General features: G+C 48.8%; 1 protein-coding gene across 3 annotated transcripts in view; it reads left to right on the forward strand.

Moving 5' to 3' along the window:
• Window positions 1–21083, forward strand: part of PRKCE (protein kinase C epsilon) — a 535976-nt gene that overhangs the window by 493898 nt on the left and 20995 nt on the right. For 2 of the 3 annotated variants that reach the window (XM_012450580.2, XM_064364050.1), the window contains exons 12-14: window positions 111–249; window positions 6356–6544; window positions 14234–14380. In XM_012450580.2, coding sequence (XP_012306003.1) covers window positions 111–249; window positions 6356–6544; window positions 14234–14380 — 475 coding nt within the window. Of the gene's footprint in view, window positions 1–110; window positions 250–6355; window positions 6545–14233; window positions 14381–19991; window positions 20022–21083 lie in introns of those variants that run through there. The other variant, XM_012450582.2, reaches the window with a different exon arrangement.

The raw sequence follows: 21083 nt of genomic DNA on the forward strand, positions 1-21083 counted from the left end.
GGCAGGCTTCTTTCAGGAGATTTCCCCAAGATATGCATATACCTCCAACTCAAGAAGACTGTATTGGGGTGAGTGATATATTCACAATATGGTCCTGGCCTATCTTGCAGGGATTTGAAACTGGACAACATCCTTCTGGATGCAGAAGGTCACTGCAAGCTGGCTGACTTCGGGATGTGCAAGGAAGGGATTCTGAATGGTGTGACGACCACCACGTTCTGTGGGACTCCTGACTACATAGCTCCCGAGGTAAGACCTGTGTGCAAAGGGCCACCTCCTCCTGGTGCCAGGACCGAGGCAGGGGCCCTATCCCATGCACTGGGGGCATCTAGTGGTGCTGGGAGAAGGCTCTGGAAAACCAGGGTGGATTCTAGGGAGGAGGGAGAAAAGGGAAGGTGAAAAATTTGCTGATGTCTTTGTCAAGAAGTTCTAGTGTTGGGGAGATGATGAGTAAAATGAAAGTAACAGGCTATTTCCCAAACCTGGGTAAGTTCTCACAGAACATCTCTTTCCCATCCTAGTCAGGAACCACCAATAAATCTAGGACCAAGAGAAATTTGTTGACTTTTATTATTGTTTTCATGTCTTTAAAATCAGAATAGGGTGGGCACAGTGGCTCATGCCTGTAATCCCAGCACTTTGGGAGGCCAAGGTAGGCAGATCGCTTGAGCCCAGGAGTTCAAGACCAGCGAAGGCAACATGGTGGAACCCCGTCTATACAAAAAATACAAAAATGAGCCAGGCATAGTGGTGCAAACCTGTAGTCCTAGCTACTCGGGAGGCTGAGGCAGAAGGATCTATTGAGCCCAGGAGGTTGAGGCTACAGTGAGCCATAATTACACCACTGCACTCCAGCCTGGGTGACAAAGCAAGACCCTGTCTCAATTTTTAAAAAAAGTAAAAAATAAAATCAGAATCGAGGAGCATCACTGATCATAGGAGCACTTCACTTTATCAGCTATAATTTGTTTACAGTAAAACCAGGAACTGTTTACCATTTCCAGCATGGTTGCAGTTCTATGCTGTGGGCACACAGGATGGAGCAGGAAGAGAAGAGTGATTGTGCCTCATTATACACAGATATCAGAGACGGTCACTGTGGCCCACTCCAGTAGGCTGCCTTTCCTGAAAGTTGTTTGGGATGTTTTGCTCGGCACAAAGTGTTTGCCTTGAGTTTCTCCAGGTCAATCTTGCCCAAACTGAGAGATACCCAGTGTGATATGATTCAGGTTTAAGACATGGCCTGTCATAGACAACCAAAATGATCCTCATGGTTCTGAGACATGTAAGGTGGGAAGGAAGTACCAATCCCCACTAAACATTGCCCATGGTGGATAGGTGTTAGCACATTCCAAGCTCATTTCCTTTTAGTGGGCATCATTTGAGCACCTTCTAGGCACAAAGCAATGAGGGGATAAAGAATTGACTGAGACACTTGTCCCTCTTCTAAAGAAGCTTTTGGTCTAAAGGGAGTGACAGATAAGTAAACAACTAATGAAGCAGAATAAATAGGCACATAAAGCAAGATGGTATCCTCAGGGATCAGGAAAGGCTTCTTAGAGCGCCTGGTGGGTGAATTGAGTTGTAAAGAATGAGGATTTCCTTTGACGGAATGGGTGGAGAGGGTATTCCTGAAAACAACAGGATTGGAATGGAGGCAGGGCAGGAAAGGAGAAGGTTCAGCGTCCCTGGGCCCTGGATCCTCTGAGGGCAGGGTCTGTGTTTCTTTTCTTTTTTTTTTTTTTTTTTTTGAGAGACAGAGTCTCACTCTGTCACCAGGCGCCAGGCTGGAGTGCAATGGCGCGACCTCGGCTCACTGCAACCTCCGCCGCCTGGGTTCAAGCAATTCTCCTACCTCAGCCTCCCGAGTAGCTGGGACTACAGGCACACGCCACCACGCCCAGCTAATTTTTTTGTATTTTTAGTAGAGACAGGGTTTCACCATGTTGGCCAGGATGGTCTAGATAGCTTGACCTCATGATCCGCCCGCCTTGGCCTCCCAAAGTGCTGGGATTAGAGGCGTAAGCCACCGCACCCAGCCAGGGTCTGTGTTTCTAATCTGGGCACTGCCAGGATCCAGCACACAAATCAGGCTCTTACTAAGGTTTGTTGAAAAATGAGAACTTGTGATATTCCAACATGAGCAAAGGCCAAGGGTCAAAAACATCTTGGTCTTTTCCAGGAAAGTTAAAAAGTGTAGCTAGATCATAGGGTTTCCTGGTGCTCATAATAATGAATGAGATTGGGATAAAGACCCAAGGAATGTGGCCTTGATCCTGCAGGGTTCCCGTGGAGGAGGGTCCTAATCAGATCCATCTCAGGAAGAAGGCAGACCATAGCAGTGCAGCTCAGAAGACAGGGAGTGAGGGACTGACAGTCTGGAGCCTTCACAGACCAGACAAGACAGGGGAGGCCCAAGGAGCATCTCAAAGCAAAGGCGATGAGTAATAGGTAATTTCTCTTTAGAATCTTTAACTTCTAAGAGATCTGAAGAGTAGGGATTTTGACCTCTGCAAGTGTATTCCCTTAGCAAGAACACTAGGAATTCAACCTTCAAGGAGCAATAAATGAAAGTGAGTGCTTTCAGCAGGGAACTGCTTTTCTCGTCTTCTTCATTCACTCTTCAATGTCAGAATCCTCCGTTCCAGTTGCTCTGTAAGCCGATGCAGAGTCAAACAGCTGACAGCCTGTGGTATAGTTAAGGCCCCAACCCAAGACAGAACATTCACTTTATGATGAACAAAACAGCCACTCAACTTTCATGAAAGGCAATCCATTAGCAAGACTCACAACGAACAACTCTGATATCTGTTCACAATGAAGCACAGACACTCTTCCTTCCTGCTCTAGCCTTTGTACCCACCATGCAAAAACATCTCTGCATTGGCAGTGATAATCCCTGGTCGTCCTGTAGGCAAATTACAGCTGATAAAGGTATTGATGCCTTCATCAAGGGCTACTGGGAAGATTAAATGAGATTATGCCTCTAAAGCATTAGGCCAGTGTCCAGCCCACAGGGAGCAGTGGCTAAATGCTGGCTTCATTGTTATCATCGTTATTGGGTTGTGTGGTGGCACAGGAAACACAATCCTGAGAATTGAGTCTTGAGTCCAGACTTGACCACAAATGCACACATGTGACTTTGATGAAGTCACAAAATGTTTTTGAGTCTTAGGTTTCTCATCTTTCAAATGGGAGCTATAACTCCTGCCCTACCTACCTCATCAAGCTGCTTTGAGAATCTAATGAGATTAGAGCATGGAAATGCCTGAGAAAGCAGACACCTCTATTCAAATGGGAGAGGTTTTAAGGCGCTGAGCTAACCTCAAAACCAGAGACACCTTTGGAGGCCTGAGTTCTGCCCCTAGGGCTTCGCTTCCTACCACATGGTATGCCCCATGGCACCCCCTCTGCTTTCTCCACTCCCAGCCCCTGCTCCCCAGGAAGTGGCTGCTAGCCCTTGGTAATGCCTGGCGTCATCAGGCCCAATGCCTGTTCCTTTCTCCCCCAGCTCTGACGCACTTGAGGGGTTGATTGCCACTCCAGGTGCCTTCCCGTGGCATGGAAGCCTTGCCCTTTTGCCCAGATCCACTGCTCACAGGTAATTAGGAAGCAGATAATTAGGGCCAACCCTAAAAGGAATTTTACAAAAGATGCCACCCAAAACCAGAATGCTGTGGAAGGGGCCTGGAGTAGGGTGGCAGGACGGCTCTGCGGTTTCCACTGCACCACCCAGTCTCAACATGCACAAGTGACCTTCTCCCCACCCCTTGAAGGCACAGAACCCAGCTGCTTTCCTCCGAGAAGCTGGAGAGCAGCCACCATAGCACCCAGTGTGCCCTGAGCCCAGGAAAGAAGGGAGCATGCCCGGTAGATACACACAGTTGCCATGCATGCCAGCCAGTCACAGAATGTTGACTGTCTCCTGGATGATAAGACAGGCTGGCCATGGCAGTGGGCTCAGTAGCATGTTAGAGCTCCTACCCTCTGGTAACTTACAGATGCACTGGGGAGACGACCATGAAAAAATAACTAACAACACAGTGGTATGTGGAAAGTGAGAAAGTGCCTGCAAACGTAGGAACAGGCAGGGGTCTTAAGTTGGGTGCCGTGTCTTTCAGGGTTGAGAAAGGAGCTGGCATTGGCTTTGGAGCACAGCAGAATCACTGCTCCTCAGCACGGTGGAGCCCATGTTTCTGACTTTACAGCTCGAGTAACACGAACCACTGGGCTGAGACCAAAGGTGTTAGCTAAACAGATTATCAGCCCCAAGTAACGTAGAGTTGGCTGCATTTTCTCACATTCCTTTTCATTCCAAATTCAGACGATTCCTAAACTGTGAATGTTTTAACTGTTTTTAAATGTTTTTTCTATCTAAGTCTTTCTAGTTAATCCTAAGTAATTTGTAACCTCTAGAAGGGTATTTTCAGTAGACCACAGAAAGTCCAGACATTTGAATTCAGTCAGCCTCCTCTTCCCTGACCACCATGAAATCTAAGAACTAAATTGGAGCCTTGTCCCCAGCCTGAGAAGTTATCTGCCAAAGTGTCCTGTGAGCTGGAATGACTAGGCATGAACTTTGCCTTTTTTTTCGGGGTCCTCCAAGTGTTGCTCCTTGCAGGACATGCACTCCAACCTAATTTCTCCTTCACTTTTTAAAATTCTTTATGGAATTATGGACCCGGATAAGTCATCTCATCCACCCTCCTGTTTCTGGGCAGAGCCATGCCTAACCCCAGTCTAGTAAGAAGAGAAAATAATTGTGGAATGGGAATGTCACTTCATGATGTCTTCCTTAGTAGAGGGGACAGCTCAGCACTTATTTTTTCCTCTGAGCCAAACACATCATTGACCTGCTACATAAGTTGTTCATGTATATGTTATATTTTAAAGGCATGCTGCAAAATATAAAGCTCTATACACCCCAAAGATAATATTAAATTCTAGTCTTTGATCTGGTCTTCATATATATATATATACACACACACACACACACACACACACACACACATATACACACACACACACACACACACGCACATATATAATCTATTCATACATCATTGACTTGCTACATATTTATGTGTGTGTGTGTGTGTATCATGTATTTATGATACATATGTCTATGGAGAGCAGACTAAATAGAATAGCCAATCAGAAAAGATCTCTTTTTTTTTTTTGAGATAGGGTCTCACTCTGTTACCCAGGCTGAAGTGCAGTGGCATGATTATGACTCACTACAGCCTCAACCTCCTGGGCTCAAGTGATCCTCCCACCTCAGCCTTCTGAGTAGCTGAGACTACAGACATGTATCACCATGCCCAACTAATTTTTTATTTTTCATAGAGACAGGGTCTGACTATTTTGCCCAGGCTGATCTCGAACTCCTGGACTCAAGTGATCCTCCCACCTCAGCCTCCCAAAGTGGTAGGCTTACAGGCATAAGCCACTGCAGATGTCTTGTATTCAGTAGCATCATGTCATACGTGCATTTAATCTAAGTGAAGTTGACTCTACGCATTTGGCTAGAGGAAAAAAAGAGACAGAGAGCATAGATAAGACAAGAGAACTTTGTCAAAGACAAAATGCACCAGACAATCAAGGACATGATTTGATTCTGGCTATTGCAATGGGGATTCATTAGTGAAGGTGGCCCCAAAGGGAAGGAAGGGGGCCTAGAGTTTCAAAGAGGCATGCAAAGTGAGGGATTCATCAGTAGATCTTATGGGAATCATGATGAACTGTAGAAATGGGTTCTTTCTTAGAATATGCAAGAGTATAGTCGTCCTTTATAAGGTAGACCATTACAAGGTGGGGGAGACTTATTCACTGCAGTTTTCTCTCCAGGAGCGCAGGGCTCAGGTAGATTCAGCATTGCACCATTTAAAGCAGACCTGTGCTCACCTTTCCACTCAGGCAGTGAGCCGTGCCCTGGACAGTGTGTGGGATGAGATGCCTGACCTCACTGCACTGTCAGTTCCTTACAGCTCACTTGTTCTTAGTCTGCATGGTGCTTCCCGACCCTGATTTTAGTGTCAAAATACATAGTTTTTTAAATGTGACCCTCATGCCAGTCAGGAACTTTATCTGGTGCTCAAACAAAGAAATAGTGATTTATTCCTGCTGGAAGACAGACTGTCGATGTTGACTTTGGGGAGATGATAGCTGGCCCCCAACATGGTGCCTCCAAACTCAACTGTCACTGAATGTGCTGATTTAGAACTTCACATGTACTAGGACTCAACTGTAGGGAGGAGCAAGTTGGAATTGAAGTCCTTCTGACAGGCATGCGTAGCACAGTGTGACTGGGGTAGGAGCCTTTGAGGGTCCCTGACATTGCCGGTTTCCCGAACAGATCCTGCAGGAGTTGGAGTACGGCCCCTCCGTGGACTGGTGGGCCCTGGGGGTGCTGATGTACGAGATGATGGCTGGACAGCCTCCCTTTGAGGCCGACAATGAGGACGACCTATTTGAGTCCATCCTCCATGACGACGTGCTGTACCCAGTCTGGCTCAGCAAGGAGGCCGTCAGCATCTTGAAAGCTGTGAGTCACTGCCCATCACCCATGGCTGTGCTCTCCTGGGCTCCTCCCCCTACACACACACACACACACACACACACACACACACACACTCTCTCTCTCTCTCTCTCTCTCTCTCTCTCTCTCTCTCTTTCTTCTCCCTTTCTCTGTCCAGCTTTCTCCCTCCCACCTCTGCTCATGACCATGGAATGGGAAGGATTAAGGGCAGTTGCCGCTGGGGGTTCAGGCACAGTTCAGGGGGCCGAGATGACTTGCCGTTCTTGTGGGAAAAGGAGCACATGTCTGTGCTTCCTGAGATGAGACACCATGTACATCTGTGTCCTCCAGTGTTTCAGAGGGAACAGAAGCAACTCAACTGTGCTAACATCACCTCTGCTACTTCCATACCTTCCTTACCTATGGCCTGTCTTCATCAGGGACCTGTGATGGGGAACAGAGAGGAGGGGAGGGAGGGCACTGCCCACCTGTGTCCGTGACAGCATCACTGTGGCTCAGTAGCCAAGAGAAAAGATCTGGTCCACTGGAAATCCATGCAGTCCTGCTGGATTTAGACACATTATGCAGAGACTGACCCAGTCCTAGGAATAATCTCTCACATGGGAAAACTCCTTATGCTTTCTCAGCACAGCCATCTCTACAATGTAACAACACATGTACTATGTCAAGTAAGTGATATTACTTGTTCCCTGAAATCCGTGAAAGCTGAGGTGCAGGGAAGTTAAGGAAACAGTCTGCCCAAAGTCACCCCTCTGAGCTAAGGTAGGATGAGGGTAGCAGCCCAGGAACCATGACTTCCAGACTTGGCTGCTTCCCCCATCCGAATGCCCCAAAATTCAGTCATTTACACGTCACAGTCATGAAATTTGCCATCTTCAAGTGCCCTCTGTACTATTACTTGTTTTTCTTCTTCTTTTAATGAAATCCCAATATTTACCTGACTATATGTAAAATGGTTTTTTTTGAGATGGAGTCTCACTGTGATGCCCAGGCTGGAATGCAATGGGGATATCTCAGCTCACTGCAACCTCTGCCTCCCAGGTTCAAGCGATTCTCCTGCCTCAACCTCCCTAGTAGCTGGGATTACAGGCATCTTGCCATCATGCCTGGCTAATTTTTGTATTTTTAGAAGAGACAGAGTTTTACCATGTTGACCAGGCTGGTCTCAAACTCCTGACCTCATGTGATCCATGCACCTCGGCCTCCCGAAGTGCTGGGATTACAGGTGTAAGCCACCACACCCAGCCTAATGAAAATTATCATATAAAATTTTTTGAAAGACCTGAAACCATTTTGCATGTATCTGAGGGTGCATGTACCATATTTTAGAAAATTCCACGTCAGAACATGTTACTTTTCTGTAGCTTTTTTTCCTCCTTCCTTTCCTCTTTCCCACACCTTCATTCCTTCTCTCCCCTCTGCCCCTACTCTCCTCCCTGTCTCTCATTCATTCATTCCGTGAACTACTATCAGGCACTTCCAACATGCCAGGTGTGGTGCCAGATGCTGAATAAGTATTGGTGAGCTGTGGTCTCTGCCTTGTGAAGTTTCCAATCCAGTGGGATTATTTATTATTTCTTATTTTTAATAAATTAAAAATGTATCAATATGTAACCACAAATGGGATAAGAGAAGCAAAGGAGGTAAATAGAGTATGTTCATTTGTGCATTCATTTATTAAACAAATATGTATTGAACATCCAGTAATGACTATGTATTCATTTATTCCATAAATATTTAGTGGCAGGCACTATGCCAGGTGCTGGTGATACAAAGAACACAGTCCCTGCTTACAGACTAGTGAATACATGAACAGACAAATGACTGTATATGACACTAAATGGTAACAAGTGCAAAAAGATACGTGCAGCAGCTCAGGAAACTGGGAGTAATGGGCTGTGTGGGGTGCTCTTGTGCCTGGAAAGACCTATCCCATGAGGGACACTAAGGGGAGGTTTCAGTCAGGTGGCTCCTCGGGGAAAGGGTGCCTGTTCAGAGAGAACAGCGAGTGTTCAGGCCTTGGGGCTAGAAAACGTCTACCAGGGTGGAGAGGCCAAAAGGAGCTCAGGGAGAGTGGGCGCGAGGAGGACAAAGGGATGGCGGTGTCTGAGCATGCAGGACTTATGCCACCGTGGGAGCTTCCACTGGATTCCCAGTGCAGAGCAAACCCTCGGAGACACCAGGCAGGGGAGTGACCTGGCTTGTACACCCAGAAGGTAGCTCTGGCTGCTGGGGAGGTGTGGTTCAGAGGGTGCCTCTCCTGTCAGCCTCCAAAGTCCTCCGCCTTTGCCCCAAGCCAGTGAGGCCTCGGGGATACTAGTCTTCTTTAGGGAGACTAGTTTATTCAACTTTCCAAATTCAATGCATGTCCTGGGCTGGGACTCTCACTCCGAGCGTGGTTCTTGCTACTCGTGGAAATGACTTCTGTTGCACTTTTCTGCCTTGCACTTCACCCCTGCCCCCATTTCTCCTCGGCCCCCTGTGGCTCTGTGACGCTTTCAGGATCCCTGCCTCGGAGCCTCCCAGCCACATTCACTGACTCAACGGAGCCCCTCTGTGCCAAAGCCTCCTTGTCCTTGCCCTCTGGGACTGGGCCTCCTCTGGCATCAGGCGGCCACTTCTCCTCCTTTGCTGCCCTCTCTCCTGCTGTCCTCTGAGTGCTGACATTTTCATAGGTAGACTCAGTAGCATGAGGCTTTTACAAAAAACTAAAACTTATCCCCTTCCCCTTCCCTATCCGCCTTTATCCTGCTCAGTTGATCCCCGATAGCAGTTTCCACTTTCTAACCTACTACATATATTATGTATTATGTTTATTGTCTATTTCCTTCCACAAGATTGTGAGCTTCACGAGGGCAGGAACATTTCCAGCTTATTCCTCAGACGCATCCCAAGGGCTGAGAACAGTGCCAAGCACATTGTAGGAGCTATGTAACTGGTGAAAAACAGAAGCAGCTCTTTGCTCTCTGTTCTTCCCATTTTATCACAGATTGCAAAGTTAAATGCCTGCATACACCAAGCAGGAGCCGTGGAAGATGAATGGGACTGGGTGAGGCAGGGTAAACAGAGGCCCCTGCTGATCCCCTGGTAGCAATGAGGACTTCAGCTCCCCAGATCTGGCTTTCCAAGAGAAGCACAAAATCCAGATTTTTATGTAAAATCTCAAAACGTTAAATGATTATAACTAGTTCAATTAAAAGGAATGTGGTCCACCCGCCTTGGCCTCCCAAAGCGCTGGGATTACAGGTGTGAGCCACCAAGGTCAGGAGTTCGAGACCAGCCTGACCAACATAGAGAAACCCCGTCTCTACTAAAAATACAAAATTAGCCAGGCATGATGGTGGGTGCCTGTAATCCCAGCTACTCGGGAGGCTGAGGCAGGAGAATTGCTTGGACCTGGGAGCTAGAGGTTGCAGTGAGCTGAGATACCACCATTGCACTCCAGCCTGGGCAACAGGAGTGAAACTCCATCTCAAAAAAATAAAGGAAAGTGGGAGCCAAGGAAAACTTTGGCATGGGTCCCTCCTGGGTGACATTCTTTGACAGACCCCGGCTCTTCCCTGCTCCTTGCTGGTGTCACTCGCTGGCCGCTGTTCAGCTCCTTCACGAATAGATTCTGATCACTGCCTCTCTTGTTTCTCAGGCCTGGGCCCCAGGCCCCCTGGGGACCCTGTGCTCTCCCTGCACGGCACTCTCCCACTTCTCACCCTGCACTCAGAAGGGGTATCCCCAACCAGACCTGTCTTCCAGCCTCTGGGCCTGTATTTCCCATTCCCTACTCACTACCTCCCTTCGGCTGGCCAGTGGTCCCTCACATTCAGTATACCCCCAAACTGAGCTCTGGATGATCTCCCTCAAATCTGCTCACTCCCAACTTCCTTGGCTCAGCAAATGGTACCCTGTCTTCCTGTCTTAAGAGTCCAGAAATGGGGTGCTATCCCTTGCTCCCCATCACAGCTAGCCAGTCAAGTCCATTCTCCCTGCTAACCTATTCCATTTGTTACCTTTCTCCATCCTCCTCCCCATTACCTCCATCAGAGCCACCACCGCCTCTCCCTTGGTGAACCGCGGGATCTCCTATGGGCCACCCCTCTTGCTTTCTTCTCATCTCTGTACGTCAATCAGAGTAATCTCTTAAGGATGCAGATCTAGCCATTTCATGCCTCATTCCCTACTTAAAAGTCATCCAGATCCGCACATTGTGATTAGATCAAGACCTCTATCTTCCACATAGCCTCCAAGGTACTACCTCGGGCCCGCCTATGCATCAGCCATTCCCCCTGATCTGCTGGGCTCTGGCCACATTGGACTGTGTCCAGGGGCTACAGAATCCACGTGTCCTTAATGTTCCTTCTCCCCAACCACTCTCCACTGAGCCCTTTTTGCCTAATTACCTGCTATTCCTCCTTCAGCTCTCAGCCTAAGTGCTGCTTCTCAGGGAAGGCTTTGTCAAGTTCCTTGCCCAAGAGGCTTCTCCCTATCACACTAACAGAGCCTGCTGTGCTTCTCTGGGGCATTCATCAGTCTCAGCTCATTGATTCTCTAGCAATTATGTGTTTTTTCTCAGCCTCCCTTACTCTTGTACATGCCCTGTGAGGGCAGGGACCGTGTCTCATCACTCACCACAGCACTGGGTGCAGAATGGAGACTCAGGTGTGTCCGAAGGAAGGAGAGAAGGGGTTGTAATAGATGAGTACAGGGCACCTGCCAGGCCAGGCATTCAGCAAGACTCTCAGTATCCACAAGCGGCTCCCAGCCGGAAAGCACTTTAGGAAGGGCACGTCACCCATTGGGAAGGAACCTTGCTTAGAGGGACTTGATTGTCCAACTTTTCAAATTATGCTTTGTTCAGTTTATATATTTAGGCTTTAAATATTTTATTGCTTGCTTGTTTGATCACATGCTTTAAAAATGAAAACACAAAGCATAAAATGGCACACAGTGAAAGGTCTCTGTCTCATCCTTGCTCCCATCTGCCCCTTTCCCACACAGTCTCTACTTCTGTTTTGAGGCTCTTGTATATCCTTCCGGAAACTCTTTAGGTATATACAAGCAAATACAAATATAACGTCTCATTTCTTTATCTGTATTATACAATTGTAGGAATGCCATACACATATCTTGTTTTCCTATCGATGGTGCATCTTGCATTTTCCACTCAATGAGATCTTGCAACAGGCATGTTCATTGGTTCTGCCTCTACTTACACTTTGGAGCTGCAACTCTCAATCACTGCAGAGGACTCTCTTGGGTAATCAACTTGGGGTGGACATGGGAGCTCTTGCCTCTTGATTCCCAGAGCCCCATCTCTTCACAAGTCAGCTGAGTAGCTAAGGGAAAACCTCAGCTGCACCCGAGGCCACCAGAACACCATGCCCGGCAGAGCTGGCCACCATCCCCGGCCCCAGCACCAGCCCAGTACACCTCCCTGCGAGTCCCCTGCCAGCGTACCAGCTGAGCCCTTTTATATTCGAGGCCGTAGAGCAGTGGCCTTTAACTAGGGGCAATTTTGTCCTGTTCCCTTAGACATTCAGTAATGTCTGGAGATATTTTTGGTGCTACTGGCATGTAGTGGGTAGAGGCCGTGGAGGCTGCTAAGCTGCTTGCAATACACAGGACAGCTCCCCCACCCACCCTGCAAAGAAGTATCCAGTCGAAACTGTTAATAGCACCAAGGCTGAAAGCCCTTGACCTACAGAGATTTCATTTCAAAGTTAGAAGTCGTGCCTAACCAGTTAACCGGTTCGTGAGGATGAAACGTTCATAAGAGCATCTTCCCACTGAGAAGAGCCTCTGGCTCAGGGGCAGCTTCCTAAGATGCCTCTATGTTTATCCCTGACCCTGATACTTCCCCTCCCAGAAAAGGGAGGATGGGAGGAGCTGAGGAAGTGAGGAGGAGTCTGCTACACCCTTGGCCTCAAAACACTTCATTTCCTCTCACTGCCACTTGACTGCAGGGCCAGACCAGGATTTCCATGACTCTGGCCAAGTGAGCTGTGTCTCCCAGGGCTATTGCCTATGTGAAGGTGATCAGAACTTTAGAGAAGGCCATTTGTATCATATAATTATGCAGTGTATAACCTGTGCAACAGTAAGTGGCTGTGCCACAGTTTCCCTTCCTCAGCACTGTGCCCCGAGGCCCAGCCTTTAGCTCCTCACTCCATCGTCACAATTTGCTGAGTGTACAATGAGAACCAGGCACTGATCCAGGTCTGGGGCAGGTAAGACCAATTTCTAAATCATAGAGCTCACCAAGGGAAAGAGATGTTTAGACAAATTGTAATTTAAATAAACCAGAAGTACAGGGTCTAAGGTATCAACAGAGGAGGAAATCTGGGGAGGCTTCACAGAGGAGGCATCACTTTGAATATTTCCTAGAGAAGGCCTAGGGATTAGAGAGGGACAGTCAACCAGAGGGAAGAAAAAGTCCAAAAGGCCAGCAAGGTAGACAGGGTTGAGAAGCTCCTGTGTGCCAAACCAAAGAGTGTGGACTTCAGAGTGGGGGCCATCCAAGGTGTTTACACAGGGTCACCTTGCTGACTTGTGGATGAGAAAGATGAGGCACATTGGTACCATTCCTGACTCACACCTGCTCTCCACATCCTATCATTCTTTATCTGGGGCTGTCCCCTCCAGTCGCATTGAACTTGAGACCAGGTGCTTTGGTTCCAAGGACACCAGGCAAGAGATAGCTAGAGGCTCTCTCCCTTGCTGATGAAGCCTGAAATTCTACCAAAGATGTATTCCTTTGAATTATAGTTTATCCTCTAAAGTTCCTCTGTTTAGACAGATATTCAGCCTTCACACTATGAAATGTAACATGTCTCTAATACACATGCACATACACACACAACACACACGGGCCGTTATTTCGGGTCGCTATCAGAAATGTTTCCACCTACTGGCACTTTTTTCCCCAAGGTTTTATTGGCATACATGTGCTCGATGAAATTAATGTTTACTCTCAGGACTGACTCATTGAATAGGAATAACAAGTTCACCTGTGTGTGGTGAACCAGAAAATATAAAGCACATCAATGTGATTTTTTACCTACAAGCATTAAAAAGCCATAAGTCTTTCTTTTTCTTGTTTTTATCTTTTGACCTTCATGGGCATTTTGTGTAGAGATTGCAAATTCAAACATAAAAACAGTGGAGAGGGGCTGGGTCCAGGAAAAGGAAAGGAGCAGGAGGTATTCACACATGTGGTAATTTACCTGGTCCTTATTCCTTACCTCAAAAAGGACTGTTGACCTATCTGTGTAAATGAGTTTATCAGACCTCAGTCTCCCTGATGAGAAGACCTGAGAATCTGAGGGAGATCAGAGAGTTATTAAGAGCCAGAGTTCCTAATCCCAGCTTGGTCCCTTGCTAGCTGGGTGACTTTGGCCAAATCAACTAACCTCTCTGTGCTTCTAGTGCCTTGTTTATAATCTAGAGATAATGACAGTACCTCGGAGGGCATTAGGATGAAATGAGTTGATATATGTATTATGTCTAGAATGGTGACTGGGACATAGTAAATTCTATGTACGAGTTAAAGAAAACCCAAGAGATGTGGCCCCAGAAAGTGCGAAGAGCAGACTTGGGAGGCGATGCTGAAGATGCCGTTTTGGCTGACCTGCATCTGTCCCTCATAGCCTGTGCTGCCCAGGACTTTGTCACTAATGCCGACTCATGTTCTCATCTCTGCAGTTCATGACGAAGAATCCCCACAAGCGCCTGGGCTGTGTGGCAGCGCAGAATGGCGAGGACGCCATCAAGCAGCACCCATTCTTCAAAGAGATTGACTGGGTGCTCCTGGAGCAGAAGAAGATCAAGCCACCCTTCAAACCGCGCATTGTAAGTTGGTCCCCATGCTCTTTCAGCACCATGGGTCGGGCCCAGGTACTCGGGGGGCAGGCTGCGTGCGCCCAGGAAGAGCGGTCAGGGGACGCATATTACAGCAAAAATGACAAAGGCTAGAGGTGGCTGAGACTCTCCCTAAGACGTCGTCTTTAGGCCCCAAGTGTTTACTTTTGAAAATATGTAACCGACTACAGCAGCACCCAAGATGACGATTGACGTGGGCCGCAGAACACCTTTTGTCTTAATAGAGATTCAATTTATTTATTTTGATGAAAATGACAAATGATACTAGTGTTCCATGCATGGCAGAGACATAAGGTTTCTTTATGAAGAACTGAGTTTGTTTTCTAAATGAGTCAGTGTAAAGGGAAATATTAACTAAATAATAGCCATGGTCATTCTGTGGAACTAGCACAGAGCGTGAAGCTGGGATTCACTGACTGGCAGCAGGAAGGATGGTCCTGGGGGAACTTCCGGGAGGCCCACTGCCTCAGAGCGCATTTCTGTGACATACCCTGTCTCTTCTCTGCTGCACTCTCCCTTCTGCCTTCCAGATTCTCAGGCCTGCCATGATGCCGGTTGGAGGGGGCATGTAGTACAGGACAGTTGACAGAGTGTTCAGTCTGGGCTTGACTCAGAGTATAAAGACCATGTCCTAGCAGGCCCTTCTGCCGGAATGAGGAGAGGGTCATGTTGCGCTCCTTAAAGTTACAGTGTGTGTATCTGAATTCCATTGTGTTGTAGCTCAGTGAAGCAGTCAATCGTTCAGACTGAAAACTGAGGTGGCTGGCTGGCAGGCTTGCTGGAGGTGAAGGGGGTGTGCAATGGAAGAGTTTATTAGGCAGGAGCCCCAGTGCTGTGGGACTGTGGGACTGGGGTCCCAGGCAGAGAAGACTTGCCATCAGGCAGTCAGCCCTTAGTCACCCGGCATACTGTCAGATGAGCCGCCCTACCCCATCTCCAAGCGCAGGAAATACCCTCCTGTGCTTTGTGAACCATCAGAGAGGAATTCCATTCTATTCCAGGAGATTTTCTGGGCAGCCGTTATTGACAATGTTGTGATTCTTAGATATGTTCCATGGTGGGAGTCGGGGTGGGGGATAGCGTCAGTGGACGGGTGTGGCCCAGGCCTTAGCCAGACTCAAGCACATGGGGCTGAACATTCCTGGATGCTTGGGCCCGTCACCACTCCTCATTTGCTTCCTCCTTTGGTTTTCATGTTTTCGTTGGATAGCACAAGCTTGGGGCAGGCCAGTTTTAGGTTCACCTTCTTTCTTTGTAAATATCACTTCTTTACCCCATCTCCACCACAGCTCCAGGCCAAGCCAGGAGGGCGTAGGGCCACAGCTCCTGGGGCCAGCTGTCCCCTGCTGCCACAGGGCTTCCTGCACAAGCCAGCCTGCCCAATGGCTGGGGTCTGGGGGCCTCTGTAAGTCACCTTTAAAGACAGGATTAACTGTGCCCCTCGCAAAATAGGGGAAGTAGGACTCCAGAGGCCTAACAGAGGAGGAGGAGAAACTAAAGGCTCAGATGGAAGACTGAATTTTAATTTCTATTTAATCTAAGTTAATCAACCCAAAGAAAAAATGAGAACTAGTGCTAAGTAAAGAATCCAGGCCCAACCAACGGAAACACAGGATAAGACTGAAGCTGTCTGCGTTGGTGCAGGTCTACAAAATGACTTAAACTTAAGTTGAGTCTAGATCTCAACAAAACCACATTAAACCAGGCTTACGGAGCACCAGGCCCCAGCTGTACCAGCAGAGACAGAGGAGTCAGCCCCCTCCTGCTTGGGGAAGAGTGGGGAGGACAGTGAAGCCCCAGGGGGAACCATCAGCAAGGGGTATGGGGAGAGAGAGGTTCTGGGGTGTGGCAAAGGAAGCCAGGGGGCTTCTGTTGAGAGGCCACAGGGAGGGAAGGAAGTAGGGAAGAACCTTAATCATAAGAGGCACAAAGGAAGTTTTAGAGTGTGGATTCATGAAGAATCGTCTCTGCCTGAGGTATAGCAGATTCCAGAACACTGCCAAAGCCCTTACCAAAGCCCTGGCAGTCACAGGAATTACTCTCTGGGGCTCCCAACTTTCAGTTTGAACCTTTGAGCCAATGAAAGTGCAGGCCCTCTGAGAGGCATCCCTCTTTGAGCAGTGCGTGGCCGGAAGGGTATAAAGAACAGGGGAAGGTGAACAGGTGCACGCCTGAGGGATCCCTCGACAGAGAGGAGAGTGGAAGAGAGGGAAGGGCGAACTAAGAGGGAGGCAGGTATGTGACTTACTCCACTAACGTGCAGGCGTTGCCTTGCCTTGGACAGGCAGGGACCCCCTTAAAGCTCTCCCTGGCCAGAAGTGGAGGTGCTTCTGTGGGCAGGGGTGTGAGAAAGGCTGGGAACCAGCAGCAGGAAGTACATCCCTGGGTCAGGGGTCAGGCAGGACTCCACCTCTGCCCGGATGTCTAGAAAACAAGGGACCTGTGCTTTCTGTCCTTGGGCCTCTTGAAAGCTCCCCCTTGGGACTAAAGAGCAAGACTCTGCTTTCTTCTGTCTGGAGGGCCAAGGAAGCATTCAGAGTCCTTATCACCCCCTGAAAGGATGGCAAAGAGAAAGGATGGGGCTGTCCAGGAGCTCCCACCAATTTCAAAACTGCCTCGGTCAGACTTTCCTAAAGACTGACTAAATCATTGCCTTGAAGTCATCTTCTGCACATGTTCCCACTCTCCCTGCCTCCCCAGACCTTCAGAGTGAACCTCGATGCTGTGGGTGGGGGGCAGTCAGGGGAGAGGGTATTGATTAGGTAGGTTTGAATTCAGTCAGAAGGAGAGAATTAGAACATCTGGAGAAAGGAAGGCTGAAATGGAAGGCTGACGTGTGAGAGGTGCTTCCGGTCACACCTTGAAGCTGAGTAATGTTGATCCTTAGAGAGTTCTTAGCTACAGTTCTTTAAAGACTGATTCAAGTTATTTAAATGTCTGACATTTGCGACCTTAGCACTAGAGATTTCTCTCAGGAGAAATACCAAAATTGGGGGGTGTGGAGGCAAGAATAGTCCACATCTAGTTAGCAGGTTGGAAAACTGACCCAAGTCTGTCCCTAAGTTGAAAGCTCTTTTCTAAAAAACGTCAATGGCACCAGCCCGAGTCATCTGTGGGCCTCTGTAGAAAGCAGAAATGAGGCTGGGCGAGGTGGCTCAAGCCTGTAATCCCAGCACTTTGGGAGGCCAAGGCAGCTGCATCACCTGAGGTCAGGAGTTCGAGACCAGCCTGGCCAACATGGTGAAACTCCGTCTCTACTAAAAATATAAAAATTAGCCAGGCGTAGTGGCGCATGCCTGTAATCCCAGCTACTTGGGAGGCTGAGGCAGAAGAATCGTTTGAACCCGGGAGGTGGAGGTTGCAGTGAGCTGAGATTGTGCCACTGCACTCCAGCCTGGGTGACAGAGCAAGACTCTGTCTCAAAAAAAAAAAAAGCAGAAATGAATTTTAAATAGGATTAACGCCCATGGCAGTAATGAACGTACTGTATTTCTCGTCTCAGAAAGCCTCAAAAGACCAATAGGAAAACTCACTTGAGGTTTTCATATGCCATCGCACCCCTGTAACCAACTCAGGGTTAACTCCAGGGATGTGGGTGCCTGCCTAGCTCAGATACCAGCAGTGAGGACAGCTCTGTGCTCCATAAGCAGTCAGCCTTACCTCAAAACAGATGGCCACCCACAGAGGCCACTGAGAGTCACGGGGAGGCTGAGGCCTTCCTAGCAGAGCTGGGAAAGAAAGGGCTTTGACAGAGGGAGGAGGGAAAGCTGGTTTAGAACCCAACATTGAGAAAAAGTCTCCGAGTCACTGGAGCACAAGCAGCCAGGGGCAGTGTGCAGTTATTGGTGCTGGGTCTTAGACTCCAAGTCAAAGGATCCTAAAGGATCCTTTCCCTTCTCACAGTGTCTTGTCTTGGAGTCTAAGACTCAGGACCAAGTTCAAGCAAACATCGTCAGCCTTGCAATTTGATGGTGGCCTCAAGGAGATATTGGGCATGTGTTTAAACAAGCAAGGAAAGCAGCCATACAAGGGCCCTAATCTGGTAAAACTGAAGACCTCCAGGGTGACCTGGTCAAGTGCCTGAAGCCCCTGAGGGAGCTCCAGGTTCCCTCCTTCTTGGGTTACCTCCACTTGCTTCTAAGCCATGCCCTTCTGGCATCATACCAGAATGCCACCAGTCTCCAGAAACCTGAATTACCCCACTCCTCAGCTGGCCATACTGAATCGGGGTGACCTGGGGGGTGCCCTGCCTGTCTGATACAGGGAGGAACTGGTTTTGTCAGGTGGTTGGTGCTGGAGGTGAGGCTGGGTGAGGTCATGTCACTTACAAAGAGCCAGGATGCAGTGGCATATTTTCCCAGAGCTCCTGACCCTCTCCAGTCTCACTCCAGAGCCCCTTGGCGGAAGAACCTGCCAGGCACAGCAAGGCTGTACTCTGCCCAGACTGGCTCGCTAGAGGCTGGGGGCCCCTGGGTCACCACCACAAAAGCTAAGGGTGCCACAGCACAACAGCTTTCAGGTCTGACTTCCATTCCTGCACAGGAAGCCTCGCCCCTCTGCAGCTATCACCAAGGAGATTGTCCAGATTCATAGCTGGAATTTGGCCTCTAGTCAGGTTCCATCACATACCTCAATTGGCTTCTATTCCCCCCAGGCTTTTGCCTTCTTGAGATGTCTGCTAAGCTGAGATTTCTGCTCCCCTGGCTCCTAAGCCTCCCTTGTCTAACCCCTGCCCTGACTCACCAGCTGTCACTAGTCCAACTGGGTTTCCTGACTTCTGGCCAACACCCCTTCGTACTAACCCCCACCCAGTGCAGTTTGCAGTGGCCTCTGCTTCAGCGTGGAGACTTTCCTGTCTTTCGTTCTCGCAGCTCTCTTACATATTCTCCCTCCTCCACTTTCCCTTTTGTACTCCTCTTGTTCACCCTCTGTCCACCCACCTAATGAACTGAGTTTGTGCAAGCGATGTGCCATCAACACCAAAGCAAAGACTTTGCGCCATCATGTACTCAAATCAGTTTTCTGGGGGTGGCTTGCTTCAGAGCAAGGGCACACAGTGGGGTGCTGTTTGGTGGCAGATACTCCAGCAGTGAGGGGTTGGGGAGACAGGAAAGGCAGCAAGGCTGGAGACAAAACTCTTGATGCTGGAGAAAATCTCCAACCGTAGAATTCACTGGTCTATCCCATTGGGGATTTCATCCCAAGTTGATGACATCATCTAATTGCCAATAAAAGTAGTACGTTCACTTTTGTGTTACTGGTGGGCTTGCCTTCTCTGGGGACTGCAGGGGCAGAGCGATGTGTTTGGTGTGGTTGAAGGGCATCATCTGACCTTGCAGATCGTGGGGGATGTTCTGCTCACGCCTGGCTTCCCCGCTGTGTGCCCATTCCTTCCCCTCAAAAGCGTTCAGCTCTGAGACGATGGCTCCCAGGGCTTCAGCACTGAAATGGGGGGAAGCCAGTGTAGGAGGGAGAGATTTGCCTCCCCAGAAACCTAACTGTCCTCAGTGAAAGCCAGAGGCAACAAGGGAAATACTGGCCAAGTAAACTTCTCTTTGTGTACGTGTTCTCTCTTTTCAAGTTTGCTTCAGTGTGAATGTCCCTCTTTAAGGTAAGGCCTCCAGAGTGGGGAGTCTCTCCAGGTAGGTGAGCCCTCAGGCCCGGTGACATAGAGGCCCCTCTCAACCTCATGATCCGTTTCCATCCAGCCATCCGCGCTGCATGGCGGGACCCCTGAGGGAGGCCTCTCCTGCATGCTCCTGCATGACTGGGCTGTGCCGAGAGAAAACCTGGGAAGTGGGCTCAAGACCCGCACACCTCACCAACTTAGCGACCTGAGGAGGAGCCCTGTTGAACAGGCAGCCCTTTCCCCAAAGCCAGCCCACCTGCCTAGGGACCACCTGATAGCTTGGGTTGTGATCATGGAGGCCAGTTATGACACCATCCTCATCTTCTGTCCTGGCAGAGCTGGGGCAGGAGCAAGGCTGGGTTCTGCAGCCCCTCATGAGGACATCCCCCTGGACTGTGTCCACCACATCCGAGCGGCTTACCAGCCAAGAGACTACAAGATCCTTCCAAGAGCAAGGGCCCTGATCCAGCACTGGAGGGCATGGGGAAAGGCCAGAAACCTGTTTTTGATGGTTGCCCCAGCTGGTGGCATGGTACAGTGGACAGGGTACTGGCTTTGACTTCTGAGAGACTTGGGTTGGAATAAAATTGCTCTCACAGGAAAGCCATGTGATGCTAAGAATTCACCTCACCCCTGGACCTCTGGCCTCCTTATCTGTAAAACTGGATACTAGGAGAATTCTTCCCTCATAGAATCATAAACAGGAATAGCTAGGTACTGTGGTTCATACCTGTAATTCCAGCACTTTGGGAGGCCAAGGCAGGCAGATCACTTGCACTCAGGAGTTCAAGACCAGCCTGGACAACATGGCAAAACCTTGTCTCTACAAAAAATGCAAAAAGTAGCCAGGCATGGTGGCATGCACCCATAGTCCTAGCTACTCAGGAGGCTGGGGTGGGAGGATCACTTGAGCCCAGAAGGTTGAGGCTTTAGTGAGCCATGTTCATGCCACTGCACTCCAGCCTGGGTAAGAAAATGAGATCCTGTCTCAAAAAAAAAAAATTATAAACAGGAATAGATAATACATCTAAGCTACTTTGTGCA

The sequence above is a fragment of the Aotus nancymaae genome, unplaced genomic scaffold, assembly GCF_030222135.1.
Source record: "Aotus nancymaae isolate 86718 unplaced genomic scaffold, 86718_ANA_hifiasm-v0.15.2.pri h1tg000057l, whole genome shotgun sequence".
Taxonomy (NCBI): domain Eukaryota; kingdom Metazoa; phylum Chordata; class Mammalia; order Primates; family Aotidae; genus Aotus; species Aotus nancymaae.